We start from the raw sequence: 26110 nt of genomic DNA, 5'->3' as shown, positions 1-26110 counted from the left end.
GATCAGGGACCTTAATGGACTCTGTAACTGTCATGCTTACAAGCCACTGTTGTCACCACACGGCACTTACGGGAGACAATGATCTCATGGGTGAGCCACTACAGGAAGCAAAGATCTTACATGGTTTGAGGGCCTCATGGAGTTGAGGGTCTTACTGTGTTGAGATCTTAACTGGGAAGTGTGGGTCTTATGGGGGAGTTATAGCATTCGATGTTAAGAGGTTGAAGGTTTCATGGGGTCAAGTCTTACAGGGTTGAGGATATAAAGGAGGCGTAGGGTATTACTAGAGATGCATTTGGGGTGCTCATCCTCTAGGCTCCAGAGGTGGGACAAGCACACGGGTTATATGTGGGAGTGGCAGTGAGAGAACATCCCACAGCCAACTGGCAATCTCAAATGTCACCCTGAAGTGACAGTAGGACAAGAAGCCAGGTGACTCAGAAATGCAGTGTGGCTGACACAGTGCTACCTATGTTGTCTCTGGGGTAGGTGGCTGTACTAAGGTATGTGTGTCTGGTGACAGTACTGGATCTGGTGCTGAGAGGGAGGGGGTCGGGGGGTGTCTGGTGAAGGTGCTCGGTGTTTGACAGGGAGGGTTGTGTGTGTGTGTCTATCTGGTCACTGTAGTGGAGGGGTATCTGGTAGCCTTAGAGTATATGTGTGTAATGAAACTTTCCTGTAAGGCTAACACAGGTGAGCCCCCCGGGGGCCGGGTCATTTGGGGAAACATTTTAAGAGACTGGAGGATGTAAAACAGGGTCAAGGGTGCTCGCTTCGGCAGCACATATACTAAAATTGGAACGATACAGAGAAGATTAGCATGGCCCCTGCGCAAGGATGACACGCAAATTCGTGAAGCGTTCCATAAAGAAAAAAAAAAGGGTCAAGGGGCAACGCCCAAAGAAATTCAAGTGTGTCTGCGCTGCAGTGAAGGGTGCTGTGCGAGGGTGGGGATCCACATGGCTCTCTCCTTGGTGTTCCCTACACTCCTACCTACAACCTCCTCCCCTGCCTCCAGCCCTTCTCTGTACCTCACCCACCAGTACCCTATCACCTGATGGGGCTCTGAGAATTAGGGAGGAGAGGGTGTCTGGAGTGAGGGGTTGGTTCTGATGGGATAGAGGATCTACAAAACGGGGCTGGTTCTGATGGGTAGGGAGGCCTGGCTCAGCCCACACCTCCCAGCCTCTAGTGTCTCCCTGTTCCCCAGTCCCCTCAGACCCTAGTGAACAAGGAAAATGACTATCCTCCCAGGTGGCTTCTTGGTTGTATGCTAGCCACCACCCGGTCAGTCAGACCACCCGGAACCACACACATCCTGCATCTGCCAGGCTCAGGAGCACCTGTGGGTAGGGACCACTGATGAGTTTGATCCTCTTCCGGCCCCCTCTCTGTTCCTTGGTCAGCCTTCTCTCCTGCTGCTGCTGCAGAGCAGAAAAGTGGTGTGCCTGGTGGTCACAGTCACAGTCCCCAACTGCACTTTCAGCCCCCAGAGTCCCCAAAGCCTACTGGAACACACCACCCAGGTCAAGGTGGGGCAGATGGCACGCAGGCCTCAAGCAGCCCTTTCCCCAGCCATGCCACCTGCCCTCACAGTCTTGACCATGGCACAGGAGGCTGCAGCTCGCAACCCTAAGCACAGCACCAAGGAAGTACGGTGGGCACCTGGTTGGGGCCAGACTGCAGAAGGGAGAGGCCAGTGCCCCAACAGCATCAGCCCTTGACCAAGCTGGGTGGTCAGAGGCTCTGGGTACAGGCTAGGGGTGCTGAGGAAATATGACAGAGCAAAGAAGCTAGGGTCTTGCAGGCCTCACCCCCCTCCTCCCTTGGGAGGGCCTTACCCTCTCTTCTCACCTCTTCCCCCCTTCTCCCCAGGGAGGACCTCACCTCACCCCTTCGTCCCCAGGGAGGGCTGTGTTCCCTCACCCCTCACCTCCTCCTCCCCGGGGACAGCCTTATCCTCGAGCCCTCCAGCTCCCTGCTCGCTGTGCTCCAGGGCAGCCAGCAGCCCCCGGGGTCTCCTCTGGGCCAGCACCAGCTCCTGTTCATACTCCAGGCACACGCTGCTCTCCAGTGACTCTGGGAGAGCATAAGGGGCTTGATGACACCCACTGGGTGGCTCGTCTGGGGGCTCTGGTCATCAGGCCAGTGGGCATCTGCAGCTCTGGCTCCTGGTGACACCTAAGCCCCCACCCTGCCTGAACGAAGGTCCCACCCCATCGGCAGTTTGGGACCCACCCTCACGCCTTCGCTGCAGACTGGGCACGTGGACATCCAGGCTCTTAGCGCTCTGGGTGGGGAGTGTAGTTTCAGGCAGGGCACCTGCCCTCACGGCACTGCCTCCCAGGGCTGGACCTGAGGCAGCAGCTCGGGGAGTGGGCACAGGCATCTAGGGAAGAACAACAGTTGTGAGGCCCCAAGCCTGCCCCCACCCCACTTCTGTGGCCTCATGTGACGGGTGCAGCCACTAAGCCATCTGGGAACGCACCATTCTCTGAGCTACACGGAAGAACTGGGCCACGTCCCGGATGACAGGGCCAAAGCTATCATACACCTGGACAAACGGACGGACCCAAGATGGCAGCTGGGCTCTGGCATCAGCATGGGCAAACCTGGAAAAGGGGTCCCACAAGGTGGGTGATGTGAGGATTCAGACTGTTCCCCACTTCACCGTGGGTCCCGGCTCCAGAAAGGACTTGGGTCTGAGGAAGCACACTCCTACCTATGGTCACAAAGGAAGACAGCTCCGAAGTCCTGCCGATGCCGGATCACCCGTCCGATGGCCTGGTTCACAGCCCTGGATGCCTGCTGCCGGTACCACTCTTGTCCAGAAAGGAACTGGGGGGGAGGGGCAGTCATCAGTGGCTCCCCACCTGAGCTGGTGTCTCTCGGGTCCTGACCCCCAGCCCCCTCACCTGGCCCATGGCTCCACTCTGGCTCTTCTTCATCTCATCCAGGAACTGCATCTTGAGGATGACACGGGGGTCCATGCGTGGTGGGTATGGGAGGCCTGTGATGATCACCCCACGTCCATTCATGTCTGCAAAGTCCAGCCCTTCACTGGCCTGGGAACAGGGGCAGGGAGCTGCTGGCTGCGGGTCCTCCTCTAGCCCAGCCCCTGCATATGGCCAGGACTATTCCTCTCAGCAGAAACCCCCGTATATGGGGGTGGCAGATGCCCTCTTGCCCCACTGGGAGTCTGCAGTCCTGGAATCTCCTAATGTAGGCCTGGACTAAGCACGTCACCGCCCCTCTCACCAGCAGCTGCTGTGTGAGGGGCCCAGGGCCAAGCTGTGGTACTCTCTGATCCTGCCATGATCTCACCTTTCCTCGGCACACGGCCAGGAAGGTGGCCCCGCTGGACGCCGGAGAAGCAACCTTGGTGTAGTAAGCATCAATGACCTGGAAGAGGAGCAGGTCAGTTTGGGCTTGAGTTTTAGCCTACTGGCAGGGAGGCACAGTCAAGGGGTGTCTAGGAGGCATAGGAACCCTGGCACCAGGTGGGGCTGGGAGCCAGGCTCTGGGCAGCTGCTTGGTCAGACAGAGGTCAGCATCATGCTCCAGCACAGCAGGGGTTTCTCTTGGACCAGGGGCTGGGCCTGTGTCTGGGTGGGGTGGCCAGCCTGAGGAGCCAGGGCTGCCGGGAGGAGCAAAGCCCAATTTCACAGACCTCAGCGAAGCCACATTTGCTCCTGGGCTCGACAAACATGGGCTTCAGCTCCTCAATTCTCCGGGCAAAGTCTCGGGCCTGGGGGGCGGAATCAAGTATGACAGCAGGTAGGAAGGCCTTGCCTCCCCCTCCCACCCCTGGCCCCTCCGTGGCCCCCAACACCAGGGCACACCTGCCAGAACTGCAGGCTCTTTTCCATGACGGGGTAGGAAGGGAAGAAGACCAGCAAGCCATGGGGCACCACACGGGCCAGGTTGCCTGCAAGCGGAGTCTATGGTCAGAACCGACCAATGAGGCCCATGGGGATAAGGACAAGGGCAGCCTGCCTTGATGGGTACTCACCCAGAGTCTTCCCCAGTGAAGACAGACACTCCTCAGAAAACCTGGCCAAGTCAAGAGGGCAGCTGCCACGAAAGGTCTGCTGCCTCTGCACCAAGCCCCCCGCCACCTCCCCCAGGCTGGCTCCTCCTCACCAAGGCTGCCCACTTCCCCCAGACCTGCTCCTCACCAAACCCCCACCCACCACCCTTCCCTCAGCCTGCCCCTGCCCAAGGGCCCACCTTACCTCCTGTCAAATGCAGAGCTTAGCTGGGCCCCATCTGGGCCTTTGGGGATGATCCCTACCCAGATCTGATGCTTGTCGATGACGTGGGGGTTCTCCAGGCAGACTGGGAAAGGACTGTGACGAGAGCTCTGGGGAAGGGGGCCATATGGCACCCACCACCCTCCTGGGGCCCACACCTGACAGTGACTACCCCACAGCCCGGACTCTGCCCCTACCCCAGGGTTCCCCCTTACATCTGCATTTCCAGGGCAAAGGAGGACACAGGCGCCAGTGTGCCACTGGTGAGGATAAGCGAGCGCACACCCTGGCAAATGAGCTCTTGCATGCTATGGCCCGGGCTGAAGCACCAGTAACTCAGCACTTTCCCTAAGGAGACACATGAGGAGGGCCTGGGGTGCTCTCCTTGGAGGACAGAGGAGGTATAATCCATGGGGGACACGTGGAGTGGGGATGGGCACTGGCTTCCACAGCTGCCCATCTGGCTCGTCACCCTGTGTCTGTACTACATGAGAGCTATGTGGGGTTGGGATGGCTGCAGAAGACTCGGGGCAACACTGGACCAGCTTGGCCCAAGCTGACCACAAGCACTTGTGCATATGTGTGTGTGTGTGTGGGTGTGTGTGTGTGTGTAGGGGGTAAGGAGGTGAGGAGGGGGGGTGCAGGGCACTGCCCCACAGAAGGTGGTTCTGTGCAGCTCCTGGGACAACAGGGGGGCTTCCAGAGGAGCACTCCAACCCTGCAGGGACAGGGGCACAGACATGGGAGCCCTGAAGCCCCTGAGCCTTCCTGCTTGTAGGTGGGGGAGAGTCAGCATATAGACATTAAAGTTCCCAGCCCTCTGCCTGGAAAGCTGGAGAGGACACAGGCAGGCTCATCCCTCAACAATAAACAAGGTCACTAGTTCAGGCAGGGGTCCAGCAGTTCCTAGAAGAGGCTGCCGGCTGACTGGACTTTGTGGCCAGGCCCAGCAGTGAGTCGGATTCTGGAGGGCCACCTCCCATACCATGTCTCCAGACATATGGTGTGGTGCCAAGGTCAAGCCCAGGGTCAATCCAGACCTGACTAGCAGGACAAGATCTGCAGGGATAAATGGCATCTAAGGCCTGAGGGGTCCAGGGAGAGGGTGGAGAAATCTGAAAGGAAGCTACTGGAAGTCCTTTCTCAGTGCCTCTGATCCATCCCCAGCCCTCCAATCCTGCTAAGACCCCACCCCTCAACTCTCAGTAAGAACAAGAAGATGAAATAAATTCCCTGAGACACCCAGCCAGCAAGCAGCTGTTCCTGAGAAGGTACAGGGCCAGAGCAGGTTGTGAGGGGTGCTACTACCCCCGGCTGAGCACGGCTAAAGACAAGACTAGAGGGAGATTACCGTCTCATCAGGCAGTGGGGGCAGAGCTTGAGGACACTGTAACTTCTCATTTGAGCATGGGAGGCCAGGACTAGGGTACCCCAGGCAGACAGGGGCTCAGGTATGGCAGGGAAGCTGGTAAACAGTCTGTCTACCTGGTCCCAGCCTGGCTGCATGTTAGCAAGAGGGAGGAAGACCTGTTTACACTGACAGGGCCAGGACTCTGCAGACATAGTAGGCGTCACTAGCAGAGGGCAGTCGTCCAAACACAAGTCTCTACCAACTGTGTGGCAACAAAGGGCAAAGCCTGGGCCAGAAGCCACTCTGCCAGCTTCACAGAGAGCTCAGGACTGGCTCCAGCACCATCCGAGCCTCCTGAGGATCCTTAAAGCTCTGATAATTTTGACTTGGTCAGGCAACGGGAAGGAATTATAGTGAGGAGTGGACACAGGTAGCCAGGCCATCTCAGAGCAGAAGGCACTACCGGGGGCAGGGGCAGGCTCCACAGGGTCCAAGGCTGAGAACTCTCCTGGACTGTACCTTGCTTCCTGGACGCTGTGGCACCCCAGGCTTCAGAGCGCTGGGCTCTGCTTCGCTGGCTACTGTCGAGGCGGATGTGCACCTGCAGGGGAATGTGTACAGAAGCACAGACCCACCCAGTGGCCCCAGGAGGCCCTGCAGCACAAAGGTGGCTCCTACCTTATAGAACTTCGAGGCTCCCTTGTTTTCCGCAGAGCCAGGTTTGGATTCGGATGAGTCAGTACTGAAGACCATCTGGAGGGCAGAGACCATGATAGGCAGTCAGCTTATATACAGGACAGATGGGCTCTCAGAGTGCCATGTACAGCACTGCTGGCCAGTTGACCCAATATCATCCTTGCAGTGTGGGCCCATCACTAAAGTTTAGGCCAGTCTCCATGAACTGGCTTGTCCCATGACCATCCCCAAAGTGTAGGTCCATCATGGTGGTGTGGCCCAGTCCTCAAGGTGCAGGCCTGTCCCCAGGAGGTAGCCTTATCCCTGTGGGGTGACCTGTGCCTGTGGTAGGCCCAGTGTGGTTTCTCCTCTAGGGGACACACAGAGCATTCTGTTCCACAGCAGGGGGGACTCACAGGGCAGGGCTCATTAGACTACAGAACTACAAGGAGCCCTTGTTCAGCAAATTCCAATCAAAATAAGAGCAGAGCATGAGAAGAGCTGAGAATAAAACCCATGAAGTAGAGGGGTCCCCTTGTCAACATAAATGAGAAAAGGAGTGTGGCAGTGAGGGAACTACCAAGACAGACTGCAATGGAGGAATGGGTGGGACCAAATCACAGGCCACGCTCAGAGACACAGCACACAAGGGAAGCCTGTGGCATGCTGCCACAGCTCTCTCATGAAGAGTGGCATCACACACATGCACGGCACACAGGCCTGTCAATAGCACAGTACTACTCCAGGAGTCATCTCTGGGCTGATCCAGCCCATGGAGTGGGAGCAGAGGCGGCACATACACTAGATCTCACATTTTCCCAAAAAGGAAGCCATGGGTGGAGTCGAATGAGGCTCTGATGCCTCCAATAGTGACCCTGGGTGCAGGGCCTCACATAAGCCCCTCTTCCACACTAACCAGGAGAACAGACTCCTCTCAGCTCACCTCCCACTGAGCCCTACTTGAGGCAGCTATACCCTCTGACACCTGTCCATCTGGGCTGTCTTGTGGACAGCCCCACACATGTGACTACAGTCCAGACTAGCTCTGCAAGCCCCCATGGTGTGTGCAAAGAGCTACAGGCCATGTCGGGAAGGGTAGCCGTGAGTGTCCTCTACCACTTGACCATCAGAATATGAAGAGTAGAGCCACATGGGTGCACTGGTGGGACCAGCCAAGTGAACATCCAAACAGGAAGGAGGAAGAGCCAGGTGGACTCCAGGGGACCAAGCACAGCCCCCGCCTTGACACAGGCATGTGCAAAGGAGAATGTCTCCAAGCACATGGACGTGTCAGCCACTGTGTGCAGGTGTCTGCAGCCAGGTGTGGGGGAGGGGCAGGCAGCCCCTTCAAACACTGCCAGTCTGCAGTGAGTGGAAGTTAAGGAAGGCAGAGGTGCTGACCGCTGCCGGCCGGCCTCCACCCATGCTCACAGGCCCTCGGCCGACAGAAGTGCACTGGCCAGGCAACGCCTTGCTGTTGCTGGCAGATGTGCAAACATGCTGTCAACTGCCAATACAGGCATGGGTGGGAGCAGGAGGGGCTGAGCCAGGCCAGGGCCAGACAGAAAGCCTGAGGGCTCCCTGGAGCAGTTCATGCCTGGAACCTGAGCTGCAGAGGAGGGGCTGACTGGTCCAGAACCCCAAGATGACTCAGTGGTTGCTCACAGGTCAGAGGACAGCAGGTGCAGACAGAGGGCAGGCTCACACCTGAAGCAGCCCCTCTTATTCTGGGGATGCTAGATCGGGGGACGAGGAGCTTGGAGGTGGGGACTGGAGTGGTACGGAGCAAGAGGACAGAGCACTGGCCCTCCACACCCCAAGGGAGATCACACCACCTCCTGCCACACACACCCAGCACACATGTCCACTATATAAATGGGGGACAGGCTCAGATTGGTGGAGCCACTCAGCTGCCCCTCAGGCCCTCACCAAGCTCTGACATATAGAGCCTCTGCTGGGCAGGAGGCAGCTGATCCTCCGTGGGCTGTGTCACATTGTCCCCAGTGCTGTGTACCCATGGCCCAGAGCAGCCCAGACTAACTGACTGAAGCCTTTCTAGAGGATGTGGTAAGGATGAAGTGGGATTCTAGGACCCAGGTTCTATCCACTGGTGGGTCACTGATAGACATGCAGTGACAGGAATGTAACAAGAGAAGATGCCCTATCTGGGATGTGCTCACAGAATGCAACCTGGCCTGTCCAGCAGAGCTGGTGGTGGGATCACTGTGTGCAGTCTGCTCTCACACTCAGGAAAGGCTGGCAACATGGCCAGTCGGCACATGGCCAAGGCCAGCACTTTCATAAAAGAGTGGTAGTGGCCACAGCCCAGAGGATCAGAGGGTGAAGAGGGCTAATGCAGGGCCAGCACTCACAGCAAACAGCCCACTGAGGAGTCTGTATGGTCTTGGGGTACCAGGGAAACAGCTGGGGTTCCCAGCTTACCTACCCTGGCCTGGCAAGCAGCCTTACCTGAATAATGTCTGCGAGCTTCTGCAGTCCTGCTGTGTTGGTGAACACGCCGGCACCTGGTGGGCAGGGCTGTGTGTGACTATCCCCACAGCGACGGCTGGCCTTTGGGCCGCAGGGTATGCCACTAGGCCAGTATATCCTGGCTAGGCAGCAGGCACACCCACGAAGGGCAGCTCTCGTGGGACTTGCGAACTGGCAAGCAGCTGACCACCTCCCCAGAGCCCCAGGCCATGAGGATGGCAGAGCTGACTCTGGACCTTGGTGGCAGCAGTCCAAGATAGCACAGCCCTGCCTGGGCCGTGTGTATGCCCTGTAAGGTGCCCTCTGGCCTGGCTGTCTGCAGGCAGGTCCCTCCTGGATGTGCAGTGACAGGGCTGACAGGACTTGTACCTCAAGCTCATGGTTCTGTACCCCCTGCTGTGGGCTGAGGGGGAAGCAGCTGCCTGACAGAACCCACTTCTGCTCAACCACCTGAACCCATGCCCCAGCAGGGAAGGTATGCCAGCCTAAAAGCAGTCCTACACACTTGCCATCAAGTACCAGCCAGATAGAGGGGAAAGTCCTCGTCTATTGACCCTAAAGCTCCGAGTGCTGGACTGATGCCAGCAGGGTCTCTGAGGGTCGCCCTGAGTGGTGAAAGGTCTGTGAGTATCAGCGGAGAAGGACTGGGCAGGTCCTCAAGCAGCTCAGCTCAAGGACCGCTCCTCTGCCTATAGTGTCTGACTTCCCCCTGGCTCAGCACAGTCCCCAGGGAGTGGGTGGGGAGGGCTGACTCACGGCCTGCCAGGTGCTGGATGACCTGGTCCAGTAAGTCCAGGATGCAGCCTTTGGTCTGAAATGTGATCTGGGCTTCTGCAAACAGCTGGAAGATGTAGCTGCCAAGGAGAGAGGAGCTCAGGCCAGGGAAGCCATATACACCTCTAGTTATGGTTACAGCACCCTCAGCCAGAGGACACTAGCTGGTCAGTAAGGACTCTACCAGAGGCCCAGAAGGAGAGAAGCAGTGACCCCAGGTCAGAGGTGAGGGACAGTGTCAGAGGCTATCAGGGGTGTCCTGGTGGCATCAAGGGTGCTTCCAAAACAGCCACTGAGGGTAGGAGCTCCAGGAGGAGATGTGAGCCAAGCTGTGTCTGCAGAGCCCAGTGAGGAGACTACCCATCTTCCTCAGGAGGACCCGAACAGCATGCCAGTGAGGTGGCTGCACAGTTTCACCACTAGGTCACCGAAGCTCCCTAGAAATGCTAGTGCTACCTGGGCGCCATGTGTAAGCTGTATGATCTGTGTGCGAGTTCTGTGTGAGTGTCGTGTGGGCTGAATGTGACCTCTGTGTGAGCTCTGTGTGTGAGCTGCTTGAGTTCCGTGTGAGAGCTCCATGTGTGAGCCCTGAGTGTGATACGTGTCTGAGCTCCAAGTATGATCTGCATGTGACCGTGGTATGTAAGCTCTGCGTGAGAGCCCTGAGTGTAATCCATGTGTGAGCTGAGTGTGATTATGTGTGAGCTCCACGTGAGCTGTATGATCTGTGCATGTAAGCTCCACGAGTGAGCTCTGAGTGTGATCCGCGTGTGAGAGCTGCATGTGAGCTCCAGGTGTTAGCTCTGTAATCAGCATGTGAGCTCCGCGTGTGAGCTACATGTGATCTATGTGAATTTACCATGTTGTCCAAGCACTGTGAGAGTTGGGAAACCCAGCAGATAGCACTGGAATACAGAATCCCAGGGGAGGAGAGGGACTTTTAAGAAATGAGTGGGCTGGTGTGCAGAGTGTCTGCCACTCCTGTCCAGCTCAAGGTAGCCCAGAAGCCAAGGGTTCAGTTGCTTGTCCCTCACCTCCCTGGCTTGGTGACACCACTGTCTCCGGGCAACTTGATGGCATCGATGGCTCCTTCCAAGTGAAGCAGAATCACTAAGGGCAAGAGACTGTCGTCAAGGCATGCTCACCTTGCAGTGCCTGGCCTGGCCCAGGTAGGAAGACGGAGAAGAAGATGGGGGGGTAGGGAACTCACTCTTCAGCTTTGCGATGTCTTCCAGCGCCACGTTCAGCCCTAAACAAGAGAAAACAAGAGATTGCCATTGTTTTCCACCAAGCCCAGAGCTTGAGACCCAGGGTTCTGAATAGAAGGCAGAGGATGTGGATTAAGACAGACATTGACAGGCCATCCAGAGGGTTTGGACACAAAGCAGAAGTTGCAGAATAAGTGGTGTGAGTCCTCAGCATTTTGTGAATTTAATCCCTTCGCAAATGGGTTTTCTGTCCCGTTCATGTGGGAAGATTTGTGTAGGTATATCTGAATCCACTTCTCTTAAGATATAAAAAGAGCAAGCAAGAAAAGCAGTCAAAGATAGAGGAAGAGAGATGGAGCTGAGTTACAGGGAGTGCACCAAAGGGCAGAAGCTGAGAAGACAGAGACCTTCTCTCCACAACTGTCTCAAAGAAGGCCCTCCTCTGAGGCCAGCACTCCAAGTTCACGGAGGAAAGATACATTTCTATGTGCTAAGTCATCAGGTTGTGGTATCTGTAATAATGGCACTGCAGCAGTAAGGCAGGGACCCCTGCACTACAGAGGCCAGTGCTGCCCGGCCCTCCAGTGTCCTCATAGAAATTGCTAGTGGATCCAATGTTGCAGTCACATGTCAGTCAACCTGAGGGAGGAGGCCTCCTCTTTCTCACAGACGTTCTACTTTATCAAGCACAATACACTTCCCTAGAGCCTGGCCTCATCATCCTCACTTCCAAATTATTTCACCAGGAGAAAACTTTCCAATATAATGATTATCAACAGTTAAGTGCCACCAAATAATGATCAAGAACTTCCAAAATGTAAAAGAGCCAGATGCAGAGCACTGAGAGGTGGTGCTGCACTACACAGCCACACACAGAAGGGGCAGGAACAGGGTGAGGAGCGTGTGGAGCAGCTGTGAGCTGTGCAGGATATGAGGGAAGCACACGCTGGTCACACTCATGTTCCCATGTCACAAGTCAGGTATCGCCAAGTAAATTGGTCAGGGCGCCCAGTGACAAGTGATAGGACCGACCAAACTCAAGCCTCGACCATTAACAAAGACCACATGTTGTTTGTTGTTGTTATGTGCCGTCGAGCCATTTGCGACTCATAGTGACCCTATGAACAACAGCCCTAAACCATGCTCTATCCTGTGCCAATCGCATTGCCTCTGACACACCCATCCCGAGTACCCCAGTCACTGAATCAATCCACCTCATAGAGGGTCTTCCCCTCCTGCACTGTCCCTCTACTCTACCCAGCATGATGTCCCTCTCTAAAGACCTGTCTCTCCTTACAACATGTCCAAAGTATGTCAGACTAAGCCCCAGAATCCTTGCCTCCAAGGAGCAGCCTGGTTTAATCCTCTCTACGATGAATCTGTTTGTTTTCTTGGCAGTCCATGGTACATTCAATACTCTTCTCCAGCACCACAGCTCAAAGGCGTCAATTCTCCTTCTATCCTCCCTAGTCATTGTCCAACTCTCTGATGCATAACAAGTGATTGCAAAACCCACGGCCTGTATCAGGCAGATCTTAGTCTCCAGAGAGACACTGTTGCTCTTGATTATTTTGGAGAGGTCCCTAACCACAGACTTTCCCATCGCAACACGTTTTTTGATTTCCTGGCTACTGGTGCCAAGAGTGTTGACCGTGGAGCCGAGCAAACTGAAGCTGTGAACAATCTCAGTCTCTTCGCCATCCATCCTGATGCTACCGATTGGTCCAGTGGTGAGAATTTTTGTCTTCTTGACATTAAGCCTCAGTCCATATTGAAGGCTGCAGTCCTTGACCCTCTGCAGTAAGTGCATGAGGTCCTCCTCAGTTTCAGCGAGCAAGGTTGTGTCATCTGCATAATGCAGATTGTTGATAGATCGTCCACCAATCCTAACGCCACGCCTCTCCTCATAGAGCCCCGCCTCTCGGATAATCTGCTCTGCATACAGGTTGAAAAGGTATGGAGATAGGACACATCCCTGACGTACACCCTTCCCAATTTTGAACCATGCAGTGTTGCCCTGCTCTGTTCTGACAACTGCCTCTTGGTCCAAGTATAGGTTTCGCATTAGCACAATTACATGTTCTGGGATTCCCATTCTTCTGAGTCAGCCACAGTTTGTTATGATCCATGCAGTCAAATGCTTTTGCATAATCAATGAAACACAGATAGACATTCTTCTGGTATTCTCTGCTTTCAGCTAAGATCCATCTAACATCAGCTACAATATCCCTAGTACCATGACCCCTTCTAAACCCAGCCTGGACTTCTGGCAGTTCTCTGCTGATGTACTGTTCCAGTCGTTTTTGGATAATCTTCAGTAGAATCTTGCTTGCATGTGAAATCAATGATATTGTTCTGTAGTTTCCACACTCAGCTGGGTCGCCCTTCTTTGGGATGGGAACAAATATTGATCTCTTCCAGTCAGTTGGCCATATAGAGGACAGAAAATGATAAAGGCAGACATAGAAGAGGTTTCTCAAGGCACCGTAGTTACCACAGTGCACAGTGACTACACACCTACACACACAGCACAGGAAGGCAGTGAGAGGGATGTAGACCAGCCTGCAATAGCAGTACTTAACACACGGTCACCCACCAATGGGGACTAGAGGCGAAGACAGAAATGCAGGAATGCTACACAGTCAGGAGTGTAGGAGCATGCCCAGAGGCAGACACAGGTTCGCTCATAGGTCCTTCTACACACAGTACTGCAGGAGGTGTGTGGATATGAACATAGACACTGAGCACCGAGAAGCTGTGGGCTGCTCTGGCATAACCAAGTTCCGAGGTGCACCCACGTCAGCTGGTACCACATGGTTCCCAACGTCCTGCCTCAGCAAGCAACATCTGATCGACAATTACTGGTCTCTCTCATCTGCAACAAAGGAGTGATGAGAGCAAGAGTCCACAGAGCCAGTGGGCCCACAGCCAAAGCCTCCGCGGGGCCCAGTTACCACTGCTGACCACTCTGACTGGGGCACAGCTGAGGGTCCTGAACAGAGCAGAAGAAATGTGGGTTTTGTTTCTTTCTTTAGTGTAGGCACCCGAAATGCCATCAAAATGGAAGAAGACTCAGAAACTTCAGGGCCACATGGGCCACAGCCACGCTGCATGAGGAAGCACCTGGAGCCAAGGTAGCACCGGCGGCTGTATCACCACAGGATCAAAGAATCCCATCCAGGTTCTTTAGGAGAGTGTGGTAGGAGACATCACCACCTCAAGAAGAATCAGAGTTTCTGCTGTCAACCTTGACAAATTACAGACCTTGGTCAGTGAGCAAATGAGAGTAAAGGCTGCAAAAAACAAGACTGGAGCTGCTCCTATTAATGATGTGGCTTGATCGGGCTACTACAAAGTTTTGGGGAAGGGAAAGCTCCCAAAGTAGCCAGTCACTGTGAAGCCAAATTTTTTAGCAGAAGAGCTGAGGAGAAGATGAAGGGGTTTGGGTAGCCTGTGTCCTGGTAGCTTGAAGCTGTGTTAATTACATGGAGGTTGGTTTATTAAATGTTTTCCCTTATGACCTCAGTGTAGGTTCTTCGGTGGCACCTATGCCTACATCATGGCCTGGATCTCCAGACTGACATAATTGCTCTTCAGTATTCTGGAGAGGTTCCTGACAGCAGAATTTCCCCATGAAATTTATCTTTTACTTTCTTGGCTGCTGATACCAAGAGTGTTGACTGTAGAGCCAAGCAAACTAAAGCTGTCAATAATTTCAATCTCTTCATCATCTATCATGATGCCACCAATCAGCCCAGGGGTGAGAATCTTTTTTTTCTTGATGTTGAGCTTAAATCCATATTGAAAGCTGCAGTCCTTGACCTTCTGCAGCAAGTGCTTCAGGTCCTCCTCGGTTTCAGCAAGCAAAGTCGTGTCATCTGCATAACCCAGGTGGTTGATGAGTCTTCTTCCAATCCTGATGCCACATTCCTCCTCATAGAGCCCAGCCTCCTTGATGATGCTATGTTATCAGAAAGCTGGATAATGACTAGGGATGACAGAAGGAGAACTGATGCCTTTGAGCTGTGGTGCTGGAGAAGAGAATTGAATATACCATGGACTGCTAAGAGAATAAAACAGGTTTGTCCTAGAGAGAGCAAAGCCAGGCTGCTCCTTGAAGGCAAGGATTCTGAAGCTCCATCTGACCGACTTTGGACATGCTGCAAGGAGGGATCAGTCCTTGGAGAGGGACGTCATGCTTGGGAGGGTGGAAGGACAGCACAGAGGAAGACCTTCAATGAGATGGATTGACTTAGTGACTGGGGTACTGGGAGTGGGTTTATGAGGTACAATAAGGTTGGCTCAGGATAGAACAAGGTTCAGAGCTGTTGTACATAGGATCATTGGGTTGCAGGCGACTTGACAGCACATAACAACACACCTACATCACTAATCGTGCAGCAAATGCTGAGCAAGATCAGGAACTCAACTAAGTATGTGGGCCAAGGTTTCCTGCTGACGGAGATGAGTTAGCACTTCAGAGGTTTGGGCCATTACCTAATAGAACACTTGATTTACAAAGAAAAAATCCAATGCACAAGTAGAGCAGCATTACTCTCTGACAGGGACTAGCACCTGAGACCGAGGCCTGGAGACATCCTTCTGGCCTAGAATTCAGGAACTCCCACCAAGGCAACAGACTCACCAAATAAACACCTGAGAGAAATGAGTTCTAGGAGCAGTCAGTTACACAAGATCAAAGCAATATATGCCCAAACACAAGGACGAGAGACAGGAAGGGGCAGAAAACCCAGACAGAAGGCAGCATCTCCCAGGGCGGAAATGGGGAGAGTGCAAACACATCATGGAGCTATGCCCATGTTACAGAACACTTCACAGACAAAAGTGACCAGGAAATACACTGCTCCATAAACTCTCACAATACAAGATCTTTAAAAAAAACAAAAGTAACAATAAGAAAAACCTTCGTAAGAAGAAAAACCTTAAGAGAACACACCTGCCAACAATGAAAATGAATCCATGAAAGTAGTATGCTACAACAGGAAAGAGACTATTAGAAAAATATGGATGGACAACAGGTATTCGCTGGTTCAAATCCACCAGATGCTCTACTGGAGAAGGAGGAGAAATCTCCTGTACTAGTCAGATCCAATTTGATGGTACACACACACACACACACACACACACACACACACACCCCAACAAAAAAAAACAAACAGGTATTCACACAGGTTGTTTACAAAATAATGTCAAGACAGTAGCTTTTCAATTATACCAAAAAAAACCCAAAACCAAAAAAGTTCATTGCCATTGAATCAAGAGTTCTGAGCTGACCCTCCAGCTGATTTTCAGAGGCCGTAAATCACACAGAAGAGTGCTCAACTTTTTGGTCCAGGACTTAAGAACAATAATTGACATAGTTGAGCCTCTACATCTTGTGGTTCCTAACCTTTATACTATAATAGACAAAGTGCTAGTCAATAAGCCTTTTATTTTAAGAACTACCTTCCCTCTGTAACTTGATTTGTGCCACTGTTAGAACCTCTACTTGGAATATTATTGCTTTTAATTTTTTACTCCTGTACTTTTAACTTGTTAGTTAAATCTGTGTCTTCTAGGCTGCAACAGTTCCATGATACATCTTCAAGGATATGAACATGTATGGCTAAGCACAACTGATAACACTGCATCTAAATTCCAAAATCAATCTCCACAATAGTCTATGTGTTTCCTATTGCCAAAGGGAATTGACAAGCACTGTGGCAATGAGACAATTAAAACAGACTTTCAACTGAAAAAAAAAAAGGAATGAACTGGGGGTGGGTAGAGAAAATAGTTCAACAATGAATGAATGGAAATCCAAAATCTGTAAATTTTCATTAAAATTAATAACGTTTAATAAAAATTAAAACAAAACAAAAAAATGCTCAACTTTGTCCCACAGAGTTAGTGGTGGATTTGAACTGCCCACCTCAGGGCTGGCAGTACATCTCTCTACCAAGCAGAGGCCAAATGAAGACCACCTGGAAACAATCAGCTGGGAAGGGAGTAAAGACCTTTGGAAAGGGCAGGCCCCTCCTTGACTCACCGAGGCCCCCATCAGGCTCCAGGAGGTCACGCTGCTGTGTAGCCGTGGCCTGCTCCTCCAGGACCTGGTCTATCACATCCAATCCGGAAGCCAAGTCATGAGGGGTCAAGTCAAAGGATGCCGACTCCTCACACATCTTCTCCTAAGAGCCCATGAAACACCCACGGACACACGTGTCATGGCCTGAACAAGTAGAGACTCAGACGTTGCCTGTAAAGAGCTGAAAGCTGTCCTCCCCAGAGCACATCACATCCACCTCTAAAGCCAGAGCCATTCGCTGGCCCAAAAACGTACCAGGTCAGGCCCACACTACTGTCTCAAAACAGTTTTACTTGAGTTACCAACATTTCATAATCAGAAATACTCCATGTAAATCTAGAGTTTTGGCTTCTCTCGAAAACCAGAGAACCTGGAGTAAGGTTGACTTCCATGGCAACACAACTGGAAGAGCACAACCATCAGCCAGCGTCTGCCCCTGACCAGGATTGGGCCTGCCGTGGGGTGCTGACCATCCCTGAAGCCTTCCACCACAGGAGCAGGGAACCTGAGGACGTGGCTGAGCCTGGCACAGGTGGGTGTCTAGAAGCCACCTCTGTCAGTGTGGTCACCAGGGACAAACCTGAGACAGACAGACACTGCTAGCCTGCAGGAGGGGCTCGAGGCCTATCAGTGTGGTCAGGATGTAGCCACCAAGGAAGTAAGGGGCACCTCAGTGGCTTTTTTTAGGGAGCAGGGCCAGCAAGGCCTTTTGGCCCTGGACAAAGTAGCCACAGAGGAAACTGTCTTACAGAAGCAGAGGCTCCAAGTCCCCCCTGGGTCCCTGCATAACAGTCCAGGGCCCAGCCACCTCCACCCTCACAGGCCAGAGTTCAAGACCTCTCACCCCCATCCCCAGTCCCTCAACCCTATGCCCCCTCACCTCCACATCCAGGTCCTCTCTCACCCCTGGGTCCCCTCACCCCCACATCCAGATCCTCTCACCCCCATCCCTAGACCCTCATCCCTAGGCCCATTCACCTCCATACTCAGGTCTTCTCACCTCTTCACTCGAGTTCCATCACCCAGGTCCCCTCATTCCCACACTTGGGTCCCTACACCCCTGCACCCAGGTCCCCTCACCCCCGCAGCCCAATGCCTCGGAGCCCTGCCAAGGCTCTGGCAGTTATCTGGCCCCCACCCCTCAGGAAGACAAAATCGGGCTGGACTCACCACATTATGAGCTTCATCAAAAATCACCACAGTGCCCTTCAGATCAATATTATGTGCTCTGCGACTCTATAGGAGAGGATGGAATGGATACTCAGCAAGCCGACAGACTGCCCACTCACAGAACAGAGAGAAACTGAGGCATCTGCGATGCTCACAGGCAGAGGGAAAGCAGACACTGCTGAGGCTCCAGCTGCTCCCCTCCTTCATCTACTACCCCATTTCTCTGGGGCAGCCACATAAGCTCAGCTCCAACCCTGTGGCTGAAACCTGACTTCCTCAGGAACTGGGCTGAGGCGTGAGGGACTTCCTGTACCCTGGACACTCAGCCTTAGAAAGACAAAGGTACCAGGAGCCAGTGCCTCCTTCTTGTGACTGCTAACTGCCCAACTCTCTCAAGTCCCTTCTGGCTTGTGCCCTGAGGGTCCAGCAACGCTCGCCACCTCTGCCCACCAGACTCCTCGTCCAGTTTTGTGGCCTCAAGGTCTGCAGAGTGACGTAAAGATGGAGGCTTCTTTCCTGTAGATGGAGAACCACCTGGAGTGTCCAAGCCTTGGTGCAGGCCTGCTGGCCATAGGCTGTCCACAGAAAACTGCCTGTTGTGCACACACAGGTCTACTGGGTGCAGTCCTGGCTGGAACCCCTCAAGAGCCATGAACTCAGAGGGAGTTACCTCCAAGGCCTCGTCAATTTTAGGAGTGATCTGGAAATGCTACATATAGATGTTCTGAAGTTTTCTGACTGTGCTCCCGGGCAGCCTGAGTCTGACCACTGTACTCCACCAGTCACCCTCACTGTGACCACGGCCGAGCCTTCTGCCTTCACTCTCCCTCTCCTATATACTCAGCACCAACCCTTTCAAAGAGCCAAGTGTCCATCGTCCGAGTGTGTGGACACTGGCAGCTCCAGGCCTCCTCCTCAGTGGCCCTGACACAAAGCCCTCCGAGGGCCCCTCCCCAGCCAATCTGACTGGCATCCCTCTTGATGATGCTTGCTGCCTGCCCCGAGAGCCCACAAAATGGCCCAAGGCCTCAAGTGTCCACTACTATCTGGCCAGCTCATTCCAAAGTAGGTAGAGGTCTTGGAGTTCCAAGCTCAGAGATAACATGATAGCAGAACTACAGGGTAAACCCTCACCTTGGGGTCCAGCAAGTAATTATAGGGCATGAAGATGATGTCAGCTTGCTGCTTCAGGTTCCGAGAAAGGTAATACGGGCAAACCCTAGGCAGGGAGGGGGCAGAAGGAAAGGGGTCAGGCTGTCCATGGGAACAGGGAAGTGGGAAGCCCCCATGGACTCAGGTGGGCATGCAGAGGGTAGCACAGCATACGGGGATGCAGGTGGGATATCTACATGGCCTGACAAGGCTACCAGCAATCCAAGGCTGAGGATGAAGGGAGCCACACCTCCTGAGGACTTGCCACCCACCTTTTCCTACACTGTCAGAAACCCAACCCATTTCTAGGCAGACTACTCAGGTGATCAGAAGAGAAAACAAGCCTGCGGAAAAGGGACAGGTAAATCTTTATCCTGACTTGAATCCCCAAAGCCACATGAAAGGTTATAAGATGCCATCCTCAGAAAATGAGGCCTCAAACAAGCAGCTTGGGGTGCTGACTGGGGAAGAGTAGGGGTGCCTTACACTTGAACACTGCTCAGGGTCTCAAGGACCTGCTGCAGGCATCCCTCCTCTCCCTGTGCAGGAGAGTCACTGTGGGTGCAAAGACCCTGCTGACAAGTGATCATGGTTCTGTAGGCGGGGGCTGAGAAGGAAGATCTTCATTTACACCCAACACAGGTTGTTGTATGGTAAGAAAATAAGGGGGAGAGACAGCAGCGTCACCAGTCAGTGCCCCAGGATATCGTGGACAAAAATCCCCCATGGAGGGTGGCGACCTCAGGGCCATTAGCCCCTGAGGGAAGTCCACAGGAAAGGAGGACCCTAAGTGTCCATACTTGTGCTTGCTCCCACTCTTGACCAGGTCCTCGATGTCCAGGATGGGGGTGACCAGCTCCTGTTCCAGACTTTTCTCTGGAGATACGGAGGGAAGTACATGAGCGCATTTGGGGTACCCCGTGACATTTCTCACAGCCCAAGAGATGTCCAGCACAGAGAGGCTCACAAAGGGAATGGTGAATCCAGCCACCCAAGACCTCTCCCTCAAGGCAGAAGTGGCATGTCCAGCAAACTGTAGACTAAGACCAGAGGAATATGACCACCCTGTGATCTGGGACCCCGCACGGCCACCCCTGCACTTAGGGCAATGCTGGCCAAGGCTGAGTGTAAGCAACCAGCACTGAGCTGGCCCCACAGAGCCTCTCAGAGAGTCCCCATCTCCTCAACGGGGCTGGAACGCAAACTCTAGGGGAGAACAGGTATGCTTGCACCTCAAGCCTACTTTGGTGTTTCAGTTCTGAACCGCTGTCAGTTTCATCATGTAAATAAGGAAGGACAACCTCCCTAGAGGTCCACAGCAGAGCTCTTGGACAGTAACTTGGGTGCCAGGCCCTGGCCGGCAGGACCAGTGCCTGCTGTGACAACGTGTGGAGTCACACACTGGAGTCAAGGCATAGGACAGAGACGCAGCCCAGTGTTCCTTGAGCCGAGAACCACAGCACCATGAGGAGAGTCAGCAGGACGCAGCCTTCAGCAGCACCATGTGCTCAGCTGAAGAACTGGAGTGACCACAACCAGCTGGATAAGGCTGAGGACAAGAGGAGAGGGGCAGAGCAAGGAGGTGACCACTAGGGAGTGAGAAGGATAAGAGGAGAGGTAGGGGAAAAGCAGTGGGAAGGAGGGTAAGCAGCCATCTGTGTGGCTGTCTACAATGTCCTGGGGCACCACACCCCTCAGAGCCCAACTTTGGGGGTTCCAGCACTCCTTTTTCCTCAAAGGCACATTCTTCTCAGGTCTCTGCCACATCCCACCATGGGAAGAAGGGGGCTGAGACACAAGGAGGCACCTCATGCCCAGGATTCTAAGTAGCTGCTCTGTTGACAGGTCTGTGACTTCTATCACATACTCTCCTAAGGGATGTGGGGACAGGAATGAGGTCCGGAGCCCAGGGAACTGCCACAAGCCCCTTCTCCTAGCCACCTCCCCCTGGCCACTCCCTGCTCAGAGTCACTGAAGGTGAGGGCTTGCCGTGGCTGAAGCTGCCAAGGTTGCCTCTGCATCAACCCCTCTGCCAACATTATTTACAGAGCCACCTCAGCCCCCCGCCATTACAGAAGCGAGTGTAGGAGGGGCACACAGGCCTCAGGCCCTGACCACAGACCCAGCAGGGATGACAAGGCCCAGGGGATTCAACCTGACTACTGCGAGGGCCTGCATGTATACCCACCTGCTGAGGGCTTGCCCTCTAAAGACCAACCACATGGACCAAGTACCACAAGGCTAGGATCTTGAGCGCCAGCTAACCAGACAGCAGTAACAACTGTGTACCTAGCAGGCCTTGGGATGATTCTCCTGCCCCGTTTGCCCACCATGTCCAAGGAAGCCTGGGTTTTCACTCTGCTATAGGAGGGTGCAAGAGTACAAGTTCCCTCAGCGTAGGACACACCCACCTCACACAGAACACGCCCACTGCTTACAGGACACACCTATGTACACAGGTCATGCCCACCCAACACCTGGCACACCCACTATCCACCAAACACACTGACCATGCATAAGACAGGTCACACCCATCCTACACAGGACACGCCTACTATACGCTGAACATGCTCACTGCTGACAGGATACATCCATCACACAAAGGGCTTGTCTACCATATATCTGACAGACCTACATGCCCGCCACGCAGAAGGCCACACCCACAGTGCAGGAGGCCACATCCCTTGTACAAGCGCGCACACACACACACACACACACACACAGAGAGAGAGAGAGAACCCAGCACACAACTCAGAGCCCCTGGTTGGCATGAATGAGCTTTCTGCTCTCTCAGGATCAGACCTTAGTGCTCGGGACAAGAAGCACAGAGGACACTCCAATAACTCAAGTCTGAATCCTGGAACCACGAGCGGCAGAAGTGTGACTCCCTGGAGCCCACACCAGAGAGCTGCCTCTGCTATCACTGCTGCGTGATGGGAGAACTAGGGGTTTGTTAGTGGCCAAGGTTCCCCAGGGGCTGCTCAAAGAGCCTCTGCCTGGCACCTCCCGTCTGCCTGGCACTTCCCGACTCAGCCTCCTCACAAGGCCAAGTTCCACACCAACCACCTGGAACACAGCATGACTCTTCGCAGAAAATGTGAGAACTCTCCTGAAATCCCCATTTCCAGGCACCAGGGGCCCACCCTGAACTCAGCCCCCACCAGAACAGTATCTTGGGGGTGCTGTGGGGGTCTCCTGATCCTCCCTACACTCAGGCCCACCCTAGAACGGCGCGTTGGAGTGCTGCAGAGACCCCTGTGTGCACCACTTAGCAGTGACCCACTCGGAAGGGGTAAATGCTCAGGCCCAAAGCCAGCAGCCCCGGGAATCCCAGGGATGAGAACCAGCAGGCAGTCAGGCACAGCTGGCTCAGGAATCTGCTCACACCACCTCCCAGGCCCACTGGGCTGGCCCAGGATGCTGCTCCAGAGAGCCTCTTACCGTCTACGTTGTTGTAGAAATAGCAGGAGCGGCTTGCCACCTTCCTACGACACAGGTGGATCTGCAAGGCAGTGACTTGAAGGCTGGGAGCCAGGGTGCCCGCAGGCATGCCCCAGCCAGTGTGGCCAGCCTTTGGAGGTCAGCCTGTTTCCACTCTACTCCCAGCCCAGCCAGCAGTCTGGGGTATGAGGATGACACCCGAGAAGCCCACCTGCATGTGGTTGCTCTCCTGCTTCTTCACCTCGGGGTGAATGCACAGTTGCTCCCGAGAGCCCAGCACACACACTCGGGGTCTGGGAGGATGGAGGAGGGAGAACCAGAGTGAGGTGGGAAGGGGGCTTCTCCAAGCAGCATGGCCCACAGAGTGGGATGAAGGCCCCAGGAGCACGTGAGTTTGATTCCTATAGATGGTAAGCAAGAGGTGACCAGAGGGGTGTGGCTAAGCAGAGCATATTCTTAGCTGCAGTGGCCACGGAGTCTCTTTCAGGGTAGATAAAGAGACAGGCAAGGAAACGGGACAGACAGAACAAGACTCATGGGCATCTACAAGCTCCCACAGTCCACACAGGCGCAGGCAGGAAGAGGGATGCAGATGTCCACGTGCACAGCTCCACCCAGGGCAGTGTTCTCCAAGGGCTTAGGCCTGGACAGAATTAGCAGACACAGTAGAACCCAAAGGCACTCAGAACACCCCAGTGAGGACGTGAACCCCAGATCACTCCAGAAAACAAAAGCTGCTTCTGCATAATGGTGGCCATGGGAGATATAAACCTCTCCTAGGTTAACATAAGAGGAATACTCCCAATGGGCTAGTCCAAGAATGACAGCGTATCACCAGAGGAACACTTCCCTTAGGCAGTCAGCATCATGTTGGACCATTCCCCTAGTCACCCAGAGGCAAGTAACCAGAGCCACCAGACCCACCTGTACGAGGTGTTCCGTAGTTCACCAATGACCTGTGTAAGCTGTGAGTGGGTCCTGGAAGCATAAATGATTTTTGGGATGTCCACATAGGAAGCTGTCCAGGCATGAAAACACACAAGAGAGTGTGGTCAGTCAGTGGAGTGACCTCTGCACTCCAAGACAGCACCTTCTGCATCTCCTGAATGTGAGAGTTATCAAACACTGAGACACTGATAAACTGACACTTCAGAACAGACATGGGACATGTGGGCATTGGCAAGGCCCCTAGATAACACCAGAGGGGGGAAAGCCAGAGACACCCTGCCCAAGAGATGGCTGGCACCCAGGTAGGCTCAACCTTCCCCAGACTACCACATCCTCTACCATACCCATGGTGAGGCCTGAGGGGCTGGAAAGTATCACCTGGGGTGTCCTCGGCAGAGGCAGTGCTGCCCCAAGACAAGGCCTGGTCGGGGAACAGCTCCCCTTGCAGACGCTCAGTGATCTTGCGAGCAGAGATGGAGTCCCGGAGGTGCTCGCGCCAGGCCAATGTGGAGCACAGGAGGCAGAGTGTCTTCCCTGTGCCTGTGGGGCTCTCCAGAATGCCATTCACTCTCTGAAAAGTGGAGACAGAACAGGGCTTCAGTGGAGCAGGCCAGTTCACAAGGGCACTGCAGACCACAGCCCATTCGGACAGGAATCCTGTGACCACTCTCCTCAGATGTGGAGCCCACCCATAGCAGGAGTAAAAACCCAGGAGACAATGGGCAAGCTAATTCAGCCTTTGTTAGCAAACAATTTGCAAACATTACCCAAATGTGACAGTATTTCTCAGCCTGATAAAAATACAAAGATAAGTAATGAGGTGCCAAGTCAAAATAGGGCACTGCTCTTGAAGTGTGTGGTCCCAGCTGCAGGAAATGGGTGGCCTACATACAAGCTCTCAGAGTAGAGTGCAAGAGCAGAGCTTGGCAGACAAAAAGCAAATTCTGTAGACTGTGCCCAGCTCCACAACCCTAACTCAAACCCACAACCACCAAAGGCATGTGCTCCCGGTGGATCATGGCTACACAGGTTGGAGCACCCAGCCAAGGAATCATAGGAAACACACCTGGCCCCACTCCTCTCTGCATATGTGAGGTTTTAGGTCTACCTTATGAGTGCAGAGGACCTCTTTGTACGTGAACTTCCTGCAGATCTTTCTCAGCTCAAATGTATCCCCCTCTGAAAAGCCCCTCAATCCACTTATTCTTTCCTTCAGAGCGTTCGTCACTGAAATCAATTCTGTCTACTTGTTGTTTTTTTCCTCCCATCCAACTGGGATACTAGTTTACAATTAGTCCCAATGTCCAGATCAAACCTGGCATGGGAGGGTGGCCTGAGTAAAAGACCCTATAGACGAGATCCAAGATGGCGGCGGAGGCAGAGACAGTGTGGTGAGCTGCGGGAGCAGCAAACCACTTAAAGCAGGGCCATTATGGCCTTCCACAGACTTTGGCTTATTGATAATTGAACACTGAAATAGTTGATGACTGGCCCTCAGTGAAGATCGAGGCTCAACAACAGGAATTCAAGGATTCCCAAGGAGAAATGGGTGAGTCTCGTGGGCCCCCAACATCCCCCCCCCCCCAGAGCCCTTGCCATGCCGCACAGCCGCTGCAGCTCCATGAGGCTTCCACAGAATGGATTCCCTCACCCCCAGGATGGATACTGGGCACTGGCCCTCCTCAAGACTGGTACAGTGAAGCCACCACATTGCCGCAAGATGGACTTGGTGTGGAAAGAATTCTTGGAGCCAGGATGGTGGCTGTGGGGGAAGCAGGCGCCCACTGGCCGCCAGTACAAGAGGGACCACACACCAGCCGAGCGCCTGTGTGGCGGGGTGTGGGGGAGCACCCCCAACGGCCGCCCACACTGGGGGGGCTGCGCGCCTCCCGCAGGCCTCCTGCGCTGGGGGGGGCGTGTCCCGCTGGCCACCTGCGTAGGAGGTGGGGGATGGGATGCATGACCCCCATCTGCAGGTTTGGGTCTCCTTGGACAGGCCAAAGAAGACGATTACCTATGCACTGGAAAGGCCAAAGAAGAAGATTACCTATGCAATGGATTGCTGAAAGTCACTGTGAGTCTGATGACCTTAACAGTGGCAGCATGCACAAGAGGACCGACATCCTAAATGCACCACATATTTTGTTCTGTTGAATGCTTCTGCCAAAAGATGGTTAGACCTGGGGGGAGTCTGTTCACAATTCTCAGGTTCCCTTTATCATATATAAAGGGGGAGGGTAGTGACACCTACTTCAAAATATAGTATGGCCACTTGGGGGGGGGTAAAAATGGCAGTGCTGGAATTGGAAACACTATCCCTGACCACAGAGTCCTTAGTCAGGCGAGGGGACCAGACTGGGGTAGGGGCAATTGGAGGGGAAGTATACCAGCCAGCTCCTGGGGGGTGTCGCCCTCTGCCTGGGGCGGGCTGCCCTCGGCCCCCGGCTCGGGGTGAGCCGTCACGGCCCTCTGCCCGGGGCGGGCTGCCCTTGGCCCTCAGCTTGGGGTGAGCCGTCACGGCCCTCAGGGTGAGCTCCTCAGTCCCCAGTTTGTGCCATTG

The 26110-nt window shown here is 54.0% G+C and overlaps 1 protein-coding gene across 1 annotated transcript in view; it reads right to left on the bottom strand.

The window, feature by feature from the left end:
• The window catches only part of RTEL1 (regulator of telomere elongation helicase 1), a 30592-nt gene that overhangs the window by 2400 nt on the left and 2082 nt on the right, over positions 1 to 26110 (bottom strand). The window contains exons 2-27 of the mRNA XM_006896951.1: positions 23929 to 24121; positions 23527 to 23620; positions 22814 to 22895; positions 22603 to 22663; positions 19962 to 20037; positions 19144 to 19228; positions 18010 to 18075; positions 16786 to 16942; positions 10754 to 10792; positions 10578 to 10653; positions 9526 to 9623; positions 8749 to 8804; positions 6283 to 6357; positions 6124 to 6205; positions 4469 to 4601; positions 4236 to 4349; positions 4013 to 4053; positions 3843 to 3928; positions 3671 to 3748; positions 3325 to 3402; positions 2916 to 3065; positions 2723 to 2838; positions 2489 to 2612; positions 2216 to 2389; positions 1934 to 2077; positions 1344 to 1448 (exon numbers count right to left, since the gene is read on the bottom strand). Coding sequence (XP_006897013.1) covers positions 1344 to 1448; positions 1934 to 2077; positions 2216 to 2389; positions 2489 to 2612; positions 2723 to 2838; positions 2916 to 3065; positions 3325 to 3402; positions 3671 to 3748; positions 3843 to 3928; positions 4013 to 4053; positions 4236 to 4349; positions 4469 to 4601; positions 6124 to 6205; positions 6283 to 6357; positions 8749 to 8804; positions 9526 to 9623; positions 10578 to 10653; positions 10754 to 10792; positions 16786 to 16942; positions 18010 to 18075; positions 19144 to 19228; positions 19962 to 20037; positions 22603 to 22663; positions 22814 to 22895; positions 23527 to 23620; positions 23929 to 24121 — 2583 coding nt within the window. The remainder of the gene's footprint in view (positions 1 to 1343; positions 1449 to 1933; positions 2078 to 2215; positions 2390 to 2488; positions 2613 to 2722; positions 2839 to 2915; positions 3066 to 3324; positions 3403 to 3670; positions 3749 to 3842; positions 3929 to 4012; positions 4054 to 4235; positions 4350 to 4468; positions 4602 to 6123; positions 6206 to 6282; positions 6358 to 8748; positions 8805 to 9525; positions 9624 to 10577; positions 10654 to 10753; positions 10793 to 16785; positions 16943 to 18009; positions 18076 to 19143; positions 19229 to 19961; positions 20038 to 22602; positions 22664 to 22813; positions 22896 to 23526; positions 23621 to 23928; positions 24122 to 26110) is intronic.

The sequence above is a fragment of the Elephantulus edwardii genome, unplaced genomic scaffold, assembly GCF_000299155.1.
Source record: "Elephantulus edwardii isolate Elephantulus edwardi_28Jun2011 unplaced genomic scaffold, EleEdw1.0 scaffold00193, whole genome shotgun sequence".
Classification (NCBI taxonomy): Eukaryota; Metazoa; Chordata; class Mammalia; order Macroscelidea; family Macroscelididae; genus Elephantulus; species Elephantulus edwardii.
The sequence above is the reverse complement of the archived record's forward strand: the minus strand, read 5'-3'. Positions and strand labels throughout refer to the sequence as shown.